The sequence below is a fragment of the Vidua chalybeata genome, chromosome 37, assembly GCF_026979565.1.
Source record: "Vidua chalybeata isolate OUT-0048 chromosome 37, bVidCha1 merged haplotype, whole genome shotgun sequence".
Lineage (NCBI taxonomy): Eukaryota > Metazoa > Chordata > Aves > Passeriformes > Viduidae > Vidua > Vidua chalybeata.
Genome location: NC_071566.1, coordinates 53,657 through 66,764, shown reverse-complemented (window position 1 = coordinate 66,764; position 13,108 = coordinate 53,657). Strand labels below are relative to the sequence as shown.

The 13,108-nt window shown below is 53.1% G+C and overlaps 1 protein-coding gene across 1 annotated transcript; it reads right to left on the bottom strand.

Annotated features, from left to right (window-relative positions):
• Positions 1-9,346: 9,346 nt before the first annotated feature.
• On the bottom strand, positions 9,347-10,324 carry LOC128802310 (olfactory receptor 14C36-like). Its single transcript, XM_053968611.1, has one exon. It carries the CDS (start codon positions 10,322-10,324, stop codon positions 9,347-9,349), a length of 978 nt encoding a protein of 325 aa, XP_053824586.1.
• Positions 10,325-13,108: the final 2,784 nt, after the last annotated feature.

Here is a 13,108-nt window from a genome sequence, read left to right as displayed (position 1 = left end):
TTTGAGTCTGTCCTATGTATTTTATTTGGAATCCTTTCAAAATTACTTCTCTTCCCGTGAGGGAACTTCACTAAGCTTTTTTTTTTTTTTTTTTTTTTTTTTTTTTTTTTTTTTTTGAGTTGGTGTTTCTGCTGCTGAGTTACTGCCTGATCTTATCTTCAGCATTGCTCTCAGCCTGAACACTGGGGAGCCCAGAGGGAGAACAGGGCTCCCTGTGCCCCAGTGCAGTCAGACCTGCTGGTCCCCACACAGGTGCACTTTGCTCATTTCACCTCCTTTATTTCAGGGTGATTGAACTTAAAACATCCCTGAAAAATTAAGTGGAATTTTGACAGCTCCAATTTCAAAATAAATTTCCCTAATCACTTCTCTCCTTTTTTTTTCTTTGTTTTTGAACAGGAAGGGATAGCCAAGGTTCCTCTGCCTCTCTGCTGCCTGGAGTTGTGCCTACTGGGAGCTGTTTCTCTCTATCCAAGCCTTGTCCCTGCCAGTGTTGCCAGAGCCCATCCCTGCCCTTGGGGCTCAGCTCTGCCCTGCAGACCCCTCCCAGCACAGGGCACTCCCAGGGGCATCTCCCTTGCAGCAGGGCCTTAAGGGCAGGGCAGACAAACAGAGATGCTGCAAGCCAAGGTGCTGCTGCTGCTGTCTGTAGCTAGAGGAGGGTGAGGAGGGACTTTCTGAGGGAGATCTGAGGCAGATCTGCTGATGCCCAGGGTGACAGTGCAGGAGTCTCAGTGACACAGACAAACCTGACAGCCCCTTTGCCTTCCCTTTAGGAGAAAGCTGACAGCAGCCCTGGCCATGCTGCACCATCTCCACAGCAGGAGGAACCTGCCCTGATGGGGGGGTCACTCCTTCCACCTCCAACTTCTCCCCTGCACAGTCCATGGGGAGCTGCCAGGCAGGCTGAGAGCTGTCCTGGCAGGTGGCACATCCCCTGGGCTGGCCAAGAGCCCTGAGGGCTGCAGGAGCTGCTCTGCAGGACAGCCCTGGGCCACCCTGGCTGCAGCCCCAGCTTCACCCCCTGCAGCTGTCTCTGGCAGCAGGAGCCCTCCTGCCCTGTCCCTCTGACGGTGCCCAGGGCAGCCCCGCTCTGCAGCACATCCTCCCCAAACCAGAAACGGCAGCAGAACCATCCTTACAGACACATCAGTCCTGTCCTGGGTCAGCTTCAGGAGATCCCAGCAGCCAGAGACTGACAGTGTCAGAAGTGGTGAAGATTTTCCATGAATGAGCTCAGAATTTTCCTTCCAGCTGCTTTGAGCTGCTGTCGGCTTCACTGCCTTCAGGTGCTGGCAGGCAGCAGCCTCAGCCCCGCTGGGTTGTGAGAGGAGCTGCTCCTCAGGAGAAATGTCTTTTTGAAGCTCTTCTTGGTTTGGCAGGACCTTTCTTTGTGCCAGGAGCCCAGCCCAGCTCAGCAGCACAGACACAGCACCAGGACTTTAATGACCCTCTGGGGCTTTGGTGTTGTTTACATCAGACTCAGTCCCTGAGAGAGTGTTCAAAAAACTTCTCAAGAATTAGAAGTCAGAATCAAACTCCAAAGTTTCTTGAAGTTTTAATGGGTCCCACTGAGGGACACGACTGAGAAAGTGTCCCCAGGTTCCAGGTACAGCAGAACACTGGAGGCACTGATGACAGGTGGGGACAGCAAGGGAAAGGTGTCTCTGGTGCTGAGCAAACCTGGATGTGTTTCAGGAATGCAAAGGGCCAAGGCTGAGCCCCAGCCCCTGGCAAGGCAGATCCTGTCCCTCCCTCACTGCTCAGGGCTCTTCCCGGGATGGGCACTGGCATGTGGGGATGTGCAATGCCAAGGGCAGGACCATGGGGCGGCCCCTGCCAGGCTGCTGAGCAGGGACAAGGAGGCACTGAGACCCCAGGGCTGCAAGGGTCACTTGTCCCCTGGTGGCCTCAGGCCCAGGGCCAGCAGCCATGGCCAAAGTGCTGCACAGGTTGGCTCTGTCAGGGCCTTGCAGCTGCTGCACATGCCTGTGCCCTCTGCAGCCCAGGCTGTGCTACGGTGTCCCTGCCCTGCGCCTCTGTCCCTGCAGGCTGTCCTCATCCCCCGGCTGCCCCACCTCGCTGGCCCCTTCCTTTGCTGACAGCTCTGCCTCCTGCCTGCCTCTGCCTGGCCACACAAAGCCTTGGCCTTGATACCAAAATGCTTAATTCCTTTTTTTTTACCGTGCCTGTGAACTTCTGGCACAGGAATAAGGCGTGCAGGGACTGCTTTTCCAACAAGGACAGTTGGAAGTATGGAAGACATCTGGCTCAAGAATGCAGTGATAGAAAAAGCAAGGACTGAAATTGGGAACTTGGGGTGTGTTTTATGGATATGAGTAAATTGTAATATGCATTTAGCGACTGTGTATAAGCAACACACTGGTAGAATTACATGTCCACATAACGTTAGGAGTTATCCCTCCCTAGACCTCAGGCCTGAATAAATGATACCCTCTTAAATAGCAGATTAGTGTTAAGGAGTCTTATTCTGCTATTTCAGTGTTTTGGTGACTGCTGTGGTGTAGTTTTTGTTTTTAGTTTGTGTTTTCCCACTCTTCTCCTCCCTAATCACCTCCCCTCCTGAGTTACCAATCTCCTCAAGCCCTTCCCTAACTTCCTCCCTCCCAAGTTGCCAATCTTCCCTATCCCTACCCCTTTTTCCAGGGTGTTCCTTGTCTATCCTGTAGTATTCGATACCCCATTTGTTGCTTTGTATTATCCCCCTCCCCTGCTCTCCCTGATACAATGTTAGTCCTGCCTCAGATTCCTCCCCTGCCATGCCCTCATTGGTTGGTTGCCCTATACCACTTCCCCTATAAAAACCTCTGCAGACCCACCCTGGGCTTTGTCTTGGGGTCCCAGGTCGTGGACCTAATAGATCCATCTACTTTTACCCCGTGTCCTGTGTCGTCGTTATCTGTTCCTGGTCGTACCAAGCAATAACTGGGAATAGCAGAGCTCACGGGGGGTGAGCGCCCCTGCTGTCGCTGCCCAGCATGATACGACAGCGCACTGCGACACTAGAGCGTGTAGGGAAGAAATTAGGGAGGCCAAAGCTCAGTTTGAACTTAAAATGGCAACTTCGGAAAAGGATAATAAAAACTGTTTTTGCAAATACATCAATGGTAAAAGGAAGGGTAAGAACAATCTTTGTTCTTTATTAAATGTGGAAGGGAATATAATAACTGCAGATGAGGAGAAGGCAGAGGTGCTTAACGCCATCTTTGCCACAGTTTTCAGTGAGAAGACAATTTGTCTTCAGGACAACTGTTCCTCTGGGCTGGTAGATGGTGTCAGGGAGCAGAGTGGGCTGCTGTTATCCAAGAGGAGGCAGTCAGAGAACTGCTGAGCTGCTTGGGTGTTCATAAATCCATGGGACCAGACGGGATCCACCCCAGGGTGATGAGGGAGCTGGCAGATGAGCTTGCCAAGCCACTCTCCATCATTTACCAGCAGTCCTGGCTCACTGGGGAGGTTCCAGATGACTGGAAGCTGCCCAGTGTGACACCCATTCACAGCAAGGGTGGGAAGGAGGATCCTGGTAATTACAGGCCAGTCAGGCTGACCTCAGTACCCGGTAAGGTGATGGAACAGTTCATACTGAGTGCCATCACACAGCACTTACAGGATGGCCAGGGTGTCAGACCCAGCCACAGGGGTTTAGGAAGTGTAGGTCGTGTTTGACCAACCTGGTCTCCTTCTATGGCCAGGTGACCCTCCTGGTGGATGTGGGACAGGCTGTGGATGTGTCTGTTTGGGCTCCAGCAGGGCCTTTGGCACTGTCTCCCACAGCACACTCCTGGGAAAGCTGCAGCCCACGGCTGGGACAGGAGCACTCTGTTCTGGGTTCAGAACTGGCTGCATGGCTGGCCCAGAGAGTGCTGGTGAGTGGTGCTGCATCCAGCTGGGGACAGCCACCAGGGGTGTCCCTCAGGGCTCTGTGCTGGGGCCAGCTCTGTTCAATATTTTTATTGACAACATGGATGAGGGGATTGAGGCTTTCATTAGTAAATCTGCAGATGCCACTAAGCTGGGAGCGTGTGTCCATCTGTTGGAAGGCAGGAGGGCTCTGCAGGGACACCTGGAATGCTTGGATGGATGGGCAGAGTCCAGTGGGATGGAGTTAAAAAATCCACATGCCATTTTGGCCACAATAATCCCCTGCACTGCTATGGGCTGGGGATGGTGTGGCTGGACAGTGCCCAGGCAGAAAGAACCTGGGGGCACTGGTCGACAGCCAGCTGAACATGAGCCAGGCGTGTGCCCAGGTGGCCAAGAAGGCCAATGGCTCCTGGCCTGGATCAGGAATGGTGTGGCCAGCAGGATCAGGGCAGTGATTCTTCCCCTGTATTGGCACTGGTGTACTTGGCATTCTTCCCCTGTACTGGCACCGTTCCTCGACTGCTGTGTCCAGTTCTGGGCCCCCCAATTTGGGAGGACATGGAGGGGCTGGAGCATGTCCAGAGAAGGACAACAAGGCTGGTGAGGGGCCTGGAGCACAAATCCCATGAGAAATGACTGACGAAGCTCGGGAAGAGGAGACTCAGAGGTGACCTTATCACTCTCTACACTCCCTGAAAGGTGGTTGTGGTCAGGTGGGGGTCGGTCTCTTTCTCTTCACAGCAACTGGCTGAACCAGAGGACACAGTCCTAAGATGTATCAAGGGAAATTTAGATTGGATATTAGGAAAAAAGTTTTTTATGGAAAGGGTGATAAAATACTGGAATTGTCTGACTCAGAGGCACAAAAAGTTTCTCTTCAGGGCCAACAGACTACAGCTGAACAGGACACAATTTAATAACAATCACGCTCTTCCCTGAGCTATGTGCAACGTCTGATGAGTCCAGCATCTACAAGTGATTTCCATACTAAAATTTATTTCAGACAAACGTGGTTCTGTGATTGATATAAACACAATTCAGTTCTTCTATCAGAATGCTTGTCCTGGAGTGGGGATAAAACAGCTCACACAATTCCTGATTTGCAAAGCTGTCAGTGGTGGATGGAGAAGGGAGGTCAGGCTGCTTTTGGTGTTGAGGAAATGCTGAAACCAGCCTGACTCATTTCATCTCCTCCTGACCTGGCTGATCTCCCCTCTTTCCCCTTCCACCCATTGGCTTTTGTCTCCCACCAGCCCCCCGGTGAAGAGCCTGGCTCTGTGTTCTCCATCCCCTCCTCGCTGGCACTGCCAGGCTGGGATGAGGAGCCCCTCAGCCTTCCCTGCTCTGGGCTGGACAAGCCCAGCTCCCTCAGCCTCTGCTCACAGCCCAAGGGCTCCAGCCCCACCTTGGAGGCCCATCCCTAAGCCTGCTCCAGCTGCCAGACATCTTTCCTGCCCTGGGGAACCCAACCCAGGCCACAGGGACCTGGATAATCCATGGCCTTGATGTCCTGGTCACACAGCCCTGGCCCCTTTCCCCCGTGTCCGGCTCTGGGCTGGATCCTGTGGAACATCCTTTGGTGGAGGCTGTGGCTCCAGGTGGGCCGGGGGGACAGCGGGGGACAGGGACCCCGCTGGGCATGAACAGCATTGGACTTGTTGGGAGAAACTGTGAGGGGGAGCTGGGGCAGAGTGACCAACCAGTGACCTCACACAGTCCTCCTGGGATGTCACACAGCCCCTCTGAGGTGTCACTGCCCATTCTCTAATGTCACACAGCTGGTCTCTGATGTCACAGACAACTCTGTGATGTCACAGCCTGCTCTGTCACAGAGACAGTCTATGATGTTGCAGGTGATCAATGACCTCACATACCCCACTCTGTGATGTCACAGCCCACTCTGTGACCTCATGTTACCAGATGATAAATTGTCTCCACCAGGTGAGCTGACACCTGGAGCTTGTTCTCCAAAACCCCAGGCCTGTGGAAAGCACACAATGCCCATTGTGTGAGAAGGGGAGCTGGAAGTTCACCAGCCTCAGTGTCCTAACAGCTCAGCCAGGCCCACGGGAACATTGGGGTCCACGACCACCAGGGACCACCAGAGAGACCCCCAGGACAGAAGAGAGCATGGGTAAAGGGGAGGGGAAATATGTGAATGATCTTGGGGAAATGATTATCAGATGTGTGTTTAGTCCAGCACAATCAATGAATATGTGTGCAAAATACAGAATATGAACAGAAACTTTCCTGCACTCAGCATGCTCAGCTTTGGGAGGAGCTATCCCCCGTGCATCCGGCTGAATAAAGAATGCTGCTTCTTGATGCTGCATTGGTGTGAAGGAGTTTTCTGTTTCACCAAATATTTGGTAACACTTCACTCCCAAGGAAAGCTCTGTCTCCTGCTGCTCACAAACAGAGAAGGGCTGGTGGCAGATGTGGGGGTCAGAGGCTGCCTGGGGCACAGTGACCATGAAATGATCAAGTTTTCAATGTTCTGTGAAAGAAGGTGGGGCAGCAACAAAACTTCCACACTGGAATTAGGAAGGGCAGACTTTGGCCTATTTAGGATGCTGATTTGGGGAGTACCAAATCAGGTACTGATTTTTTTAAAGGGAAACATCCCATAAAAACAAAGGGGTGCAGGAAGGATGGACACATTTCAAGAAAGTAATCTTAAGGGGGAAGGAGCAGCCTGTCCCGGTGTGGCAAAAGATGAGCTGGTGATGGAAATGACTGCCCTGACTGCCCATGGAGCTTTTGTGGGAACTCAAGGGAAAGAAGAGGATGCATTAACTTTGGACAGAAGGTCAGGGATCGTTGGAAGTGTTTGAGGATATTGTTAGGTCAAAGAGAAAAAAAAGGAAAGACATGAAAGCTCAATAAGAGACTAACCTCGCCATATCTGTGAAAAATAATAAAAAATGTGTCTATGAATAAACTAATATTAATACGTGGTATAAGGAGAACCTCTACTCTTTATTGGATGCTGTGGAGAATAGAGTAACTAAAGATAAAGAAAAGGCTGAGCTACTTAACACATGTTTGTCTCAATATTCAACATTAGGACAGGTTGTCCTCAGGACAAGAGTTCTCCTGAGCTGGCAGATGGGCACAGGGAGCAGAACAGCCCCTGTAATCCAGGAGGAAGCAGCTGGGGACCTGCTGAGCCACTCAGATGCTCACAGGTGTATGGGATCAGATGGGATCCATCCTAGGGGAATGAGGGAGCTGGTGGATGAGCTCCCCAAGCTGCTCTCCATCATTTACCATCAGTCCTGGCTCAGCAGGGAGGTGCCAGAGCACTGGAGGTGCCAGTGTGAGCCCATCCCCAAGAAGGGCTGGAAGGAGGATCTGGGGAACTCCAGGCCTGTCAGCCTGACCTCGGTGCCCGGCAAGGTTCTGGAACAGATCACCTTGAGAGCCATCACAGGGCAGCCACAGGATGGCCGAGGGGTCAGAGCCAGCCAGCGTGGATTTGAGAGGGGCAGGTCCTGCCTGAGCAACCTCATCTCCTTTTATAACCAGGTGACCCAGCTGTGGATGTGGGAAAGGCTGTGGATGTGTCCATCTGCACTTCAGCAAAGCCTTTGACACTGTCTCTGACAGCATTCCCTGGAAAAGCTGCAGCCCACGGCTTGGGCAGGTTCCCTCCTGGCTGGGAGATGGAAGAGCTGGCTGGAGGCTGGGCCCAGAGAGTGGTGGGGATGGTGCTGCATCCAGCTGGTGTCCAGTCCCTGCTGCTGTCCCCCAGGGATCTGTGTTGGGCCCAGTCCTGTTTCACATCTTCACTGATGATCTGGGTGAGGGGATGGAGCCCACCATCACCAAATTTGCAGATGACACCAAGCTGGGTGTGAGTGTGGATCTGCTGGAGGGCAGGACAAGAAGACACAGCCTTGAGCTGCACCAGGGGAGGCTGAGGCTGGACAAGAGGAAGAAGTTCTTCACAGAAAGGCTGAGTGGGCATTGGAATGGGCAGGCCAGGGGGGAGGTGGCAGAGTCACTGTCCCTCTGCAGTGGCACTTAGTGGCATGTCTGGGTGACAAGGCGGTATTAGGGCATTGGTTGGACTTGATGATCTCCAAGGTCTTTTCCAGCCTATTTGATTCTGTCATTCTGTGATGATTGGGACACTCTGGGGCCATTGTGACACTGCAGGGCCTCGTGGAACTGAGAGCACCAGAGTGACACTGTGCAGCCCCACAGAACCAGGGCTCCATTGTGGTGCTCTGGGGCCAAATGGAACCAGGGAGTCCCCCGTGACACTGGGTCCTCGTGGAACCACAGAGGCCACTGTGACACTGCGGGGCCTGGTGGAACCCAGGGGTTTCATCATTTGGACACTGCGAAACCAAGGAGAGCATTGGGAGAGTCCAGGGCCCAGTGGAACCAAGGGGCCGTTCTGACCCTGCGGGGCCTCACGGAACCAAGGGGACATTGTGACACTGCAGGACCTTGTGTAACCAAGGGGCCACTGTGACACCCTGGGGCCTCAAGGAATCTGGAAGGCCGTTGTGACACTGTGTGGCCTCGTGGAAACAAGGAGTCCATTGTGACACTGAGGGGACTTGTGGAACCACAGAGAGCATTGTGACAGTGTGGGACCTCATGGGATCATGGGGCCTTTGTGACACCCTGGGGCCCCTTGGAACCAAGGGACCACTGTGAAACTGCGGCACCAATGAGAACATTGTGGCACTGTGAAGCCCCATGTGAAGCCCCATGAATCCAAGGAGTCCATTGTCACATTTTGGGGCCCCATGGAACCAAGGACATCAGTGTGACAGTGCAGGGTCTGCTGTAACCAAAGGGACATTGTGACACTGAGGGGACCCATGTAGCCAAGGACAACTTTGCAGATGACACCGAGCTGGATGTGAGTGTTGATCTGCTGGAGGGTAGGAGGGCTCTGCACAGGACCCTGGACAGGCTGGATCCAGGGCCCAAATCCAACAAGGTGAGGTTGAACAAGTCCAAGTGCCAGGTCCTACACTTTGGCCACAAAAACCCCTGCAGCGCTCCAGGCTGGGGACAGAGGGGCTGGAGAGCAGCCAGGCAGAAAGGGACCTGCAGGGACTGATGGACAGCAGGCTGGACATGAGCCAGCTGTGTGCCCAGGTGGCCAAGAAGGCCAATGGCTCCTGGCCTGGATCAGGAATGGTGTGGCCAGCAGGAGCAGAGCTGCTGTCCAGCACTGATCTGCCCCCAGCTCTGCATACACACATTACTGCTGCAGCTCCAGAGAAGGCAACAAAGGGGCAGCTCTGCAGAAAACTGTGCTGGGACATCCTTTAGTTCCTTTAAAGCCACTGATAGCACAGCCCCTCATTGACACAGTCTTTGGCCACGCGGAATGTTGAGGTAAACAAAATGAGAAATGGCACAAATAATTTCTTTGTGGACAGTATTTAAAAAACTATACGAAGGGGAAAAAAACCCACAACAAAAACAAGAAGTATCAAAGATTACTTTTATTACAAGTGATTTGCTGAAATTGGCTAGCAGTTGAATGTTTCTGAAAGCATCCAGTCATCAGTCTCCACACTGCAGCCTTGAGCTCCTGGTTCCTCAGGCTGTAGATGAGGGGGTTCAGGACTGGAGGCACCACCGAGTACAGAGCTGACAGGGCCTGGTCCAGGGATGGGGAGGAAATCGAGGGAGGCTTCAGGTAGGCAAATATGACAGTGCTGAGGAACAGAGAGACAATGGCCAGGTGAGGGAGGCAGGTGGAAAAGGCTTTGTGTCGTCCCTGCTCAGAGGGGATCCTCAGCACAGCCCTGAAGATCTGCACATAGGAGAAAACCATGAACACAAAACAGCCGACTCCTAAACAGGCACTAACAACGAGTCCAAGTTCCCTGAAGTAGGAGTGTGAGCAGGAGAGCTTGAGGATCTGTGGGATTTCACAGAAGAACTGGCCCAGGGTATTGCCATGGCACAGGGGCAGGAAAAATGTATTGGCTGTGAGCATGAGAGCATTGAGAAAGGCACTGGCCCAGGCAGCTGCTGCCATGTGGGCACAAGCTCTGCTGCCCAGGAGGGTCCCGTAGTGCAGGGGTTTGCAGATGGACACGTAGCGGTCGTAGCACATGATGGTCAGCAGGAAAAACTCTGCTGAGATGAAGAAGAGAAAGAAAAAGAGCTGAGCAGCACATCCTGTGTAGGAGATGGTGCTGGTGCCCCAGAGGGAATTGTGCATGGCTTTGGGGACAGTGGTGCAGATGGAGCCCAGGTGGCTGAGGGCCAGGTTGAGCAGGAAGAAGAACATGGGCGTGTGCAGGTGGTGGCCGCAGGCTCCGGCGCTGATGATGAGGCCGTTGCCCAGGAGGGCAGCCAGGGAGATGCCCAGCAAGAGGCAGAAGTGCAGGAGCTGCAGCTGCTGCGTCTCTGCCAGTGCCAGCAGGAGGAAGTGGCTGATGGAGCTGCTGTTGGACATTTGCTGTGGCTGGGCTTTGGGTACTGCCATGGGGAAAAAAGACAGTGAAGAGTTGGAAGAGATACCTGTACGCACAATCAAAGCCATTTCCCATACACCCTCCTCTAACACAGCTGGACACTCTTCTGTGTTTAAGAGCTCAGGGGTTTAATTTATAAGCTCCCCCATATTTTTCCTAGTATTCTTGGATATCAAAATGTCCTCATTTCTGGTTCCCCCAAGGGGAACAGAGCAAGTTGTGTGAGGCAAAGAGAGGATTGGAGAGTGAGGGGAGATGGTCTGTCATTGTCATCTGTTCAGAGTTTCTCTGGGCTTTAACCTCTCTCAGGTGGAGGGTGATCACATTCCCCTGCTTCCGCTAAAATGTCACCAGGCACTGCTGAGAGCAGATGGATCCAGCACAGCCCAGCTCCACATTTGCACCCAGGAACTCACTTTGCTCATTTCACCAACCCAGCAGCATTTTCAGTCTCAGAACACCTCTGCCTTTCCCCATCAATCAGAGATGCTCTAGGACAGGTTTGCATCCTGGATTGAAGCTCCCAGCTTGGACTGAAATCTCAGGGAGACTTCCAAGTGTCCTTCTGATGGCACTGGATGAAGGGAGGTGCAGCTCCTTCCCTGGCTGCACTGCCAGCATTGCCCAGAGCCGGGCACTGGGGACAGCTGTGTCACCCTGAGCCAGCTGTGCCCCCTGCCAGAGCCCCCAGTGCCGGGCAGCTGCTCCCAGCCCTGTGCTCTGCAGAGGGAACTGGGCCCGGGGCTGCAGAGCTGCCCCACGGCTCTGCTGCAGCTCTGCCTGCACAGGAGGGGCTGCACGCCTTGGAGCCCCGGCCCTGAGGGCAGAGGCTTGGCTGGGGGCACAGGAGGGAGGGGGCTTGTGCAGAGGGAGGGGCTGCACTGGAGGGGATCCTCTGCACATCTCTAAACTCTCCCTGCCACAGCATTTCTGGCTTTTGTTTTCTCTCCTTCCCTGATCTTCTCTCTGCTTCCTGGAGATTTTCCTCCTGCAGGTGTTTCCCTGTGCCTGATCTCTCTGTGCCAGCACTCCCAGACCCCAAATCTCTGTGCACTCTCCTTGGCCTGACAGAACCCTGCCTGTTTGCAGGGCACTGGCTGGGGGCAGGTTCTGTTTGCAGCTTGGAGAAAGGAGAGCTCAGACTGAGCCTGATGGCTCCAGCAAAGGTGATGCTGCTGCTGTCCATGGGCAGAGTGGCTGCAAGCACATTAGGGATCTACTGTGAACCTACTGATCACTAAAAGTAACAGTTCTGATGTCTCAGGCACTTGACAAAATTCATAATCAATAATTCATACTCATCTTTAATATTCATCCATCCCTCCCTGCCATCCTTCAATAGTAGGAAACTGAATACAAATCTTTGGAAATCTCCTAATTTTTATCAAATACTTGTCCTGGAAATATTCTATGACTGATCAGAACCCCTCAGTATGTCAGAGCTTCATGAGCATTTCACCTGCCCTGCACCAGAAATACTCAGAGAATGTACTCACAGGGTCTGTGGTATTGGGATGTTCCAGCTTGAGGAGATCACTGCAGGAGCTGCAGCTGCATTGTCCTGCAGCCAGAGGTTCCTGTGCCAAGGGCTGGCAGTGATTCTGCCCCAGGCACTTCTCAGCACCTTCCCAGCCCTGACTGATTGAAGCTCTCTGTGCCTCTGGGCTGTGCCTGCGCTGGCTGCAGGCAGTGCCCCAGCCCTGCTGGGCTGGGAGAAGAGCTGCTCACCCAGAGAAATGTGCTTTTGAAGCTCTGCTTGCTTACCAGCATCACCCTCTGTGGCAGGAGCCCGGCCCAGCTCAGCAGCACAGACACAGCACAAGGACTTGAATGAGCCTCTGGGCTTTGTGCTCAGGCCCTGAACATCAGGCCCTGAGAGGGAGCTGCAGAAACCCCTCAAGAATTGAAACTCAAAATCCAACTCCAAAGTTTCTTTGACTTTTAATGGGTCCCAGTGAGGGACACGAGTGAGAAAGTGTCCCCAGGCCCCAGGCAGAGCAGAGAACTGGAGGCACTGATGACAGGTGGGGACAAAGAGAAGCCAAGTCTTGGTGGCCTGGGGCACAGCAGGGTCTGTGCCACCAAGGGCTGTCAGGAGACACCTTGTGCTGAGGCCCTGGGGCCTCCTGGCACAGCCCCAGCCAGGCTGGGCACTGTCAGCCCCTTGTCCTGCCCTCAGCATCCCCCCCTAGCCCACATCCCAGTGGCCTCAAGGATCTGCTGGAAGGGTGTATAGTGTGAATTATGGCATTCCGTATAGTGAGCACAAAGGCAGTAGCTGTGTTAGTGGTGGGATTATAGGTAAAATTTACCAAGGTCCACCAAGATTGGGAATCCCTCTCAAAGTCTGTGGCATTGTCCCAGACGACCCTTCGTACTTCAGTTGGAAACACCCCCTCACTTCCTTCTCTTATGATTAAAGCTGCTGTTGATTGTATCCATAATTGTGCTTGTATACAACTAAGGGCTAAAGATATGTTCTCTTGTGCCACTTGTAACATGTCTACCAATAAGTCATGGTCGTGATCCTCAATATCTCTCCATCTTGGCAGTACCTTTGAGACTTGCCACTGATTATCTCCTAGTGCCAGTAGAGAAGACTGTAAAGGTTGTTTTAATTTTGTCAGATCGTTAGTTGCTGTAGCTAATTTGTTCATTAATATCTCAGAGTCGATCCCATTCAAAAACCCCAATCCGGTTCCTAACATCCCGGTTAAATCCCTTCGCATTCTACCTCGGAGATGTACTTGTTTTTGTAGCCACTT

Coding starts and splice junctions, on each gene's coding strand:
- LOC128802310 (XM_053968611.1), bottom strand. CDS start 10,324: ATGTCCAACAGCAGCTCCATCAGCCACTTCCTCCTGCTGGCACTGGCA.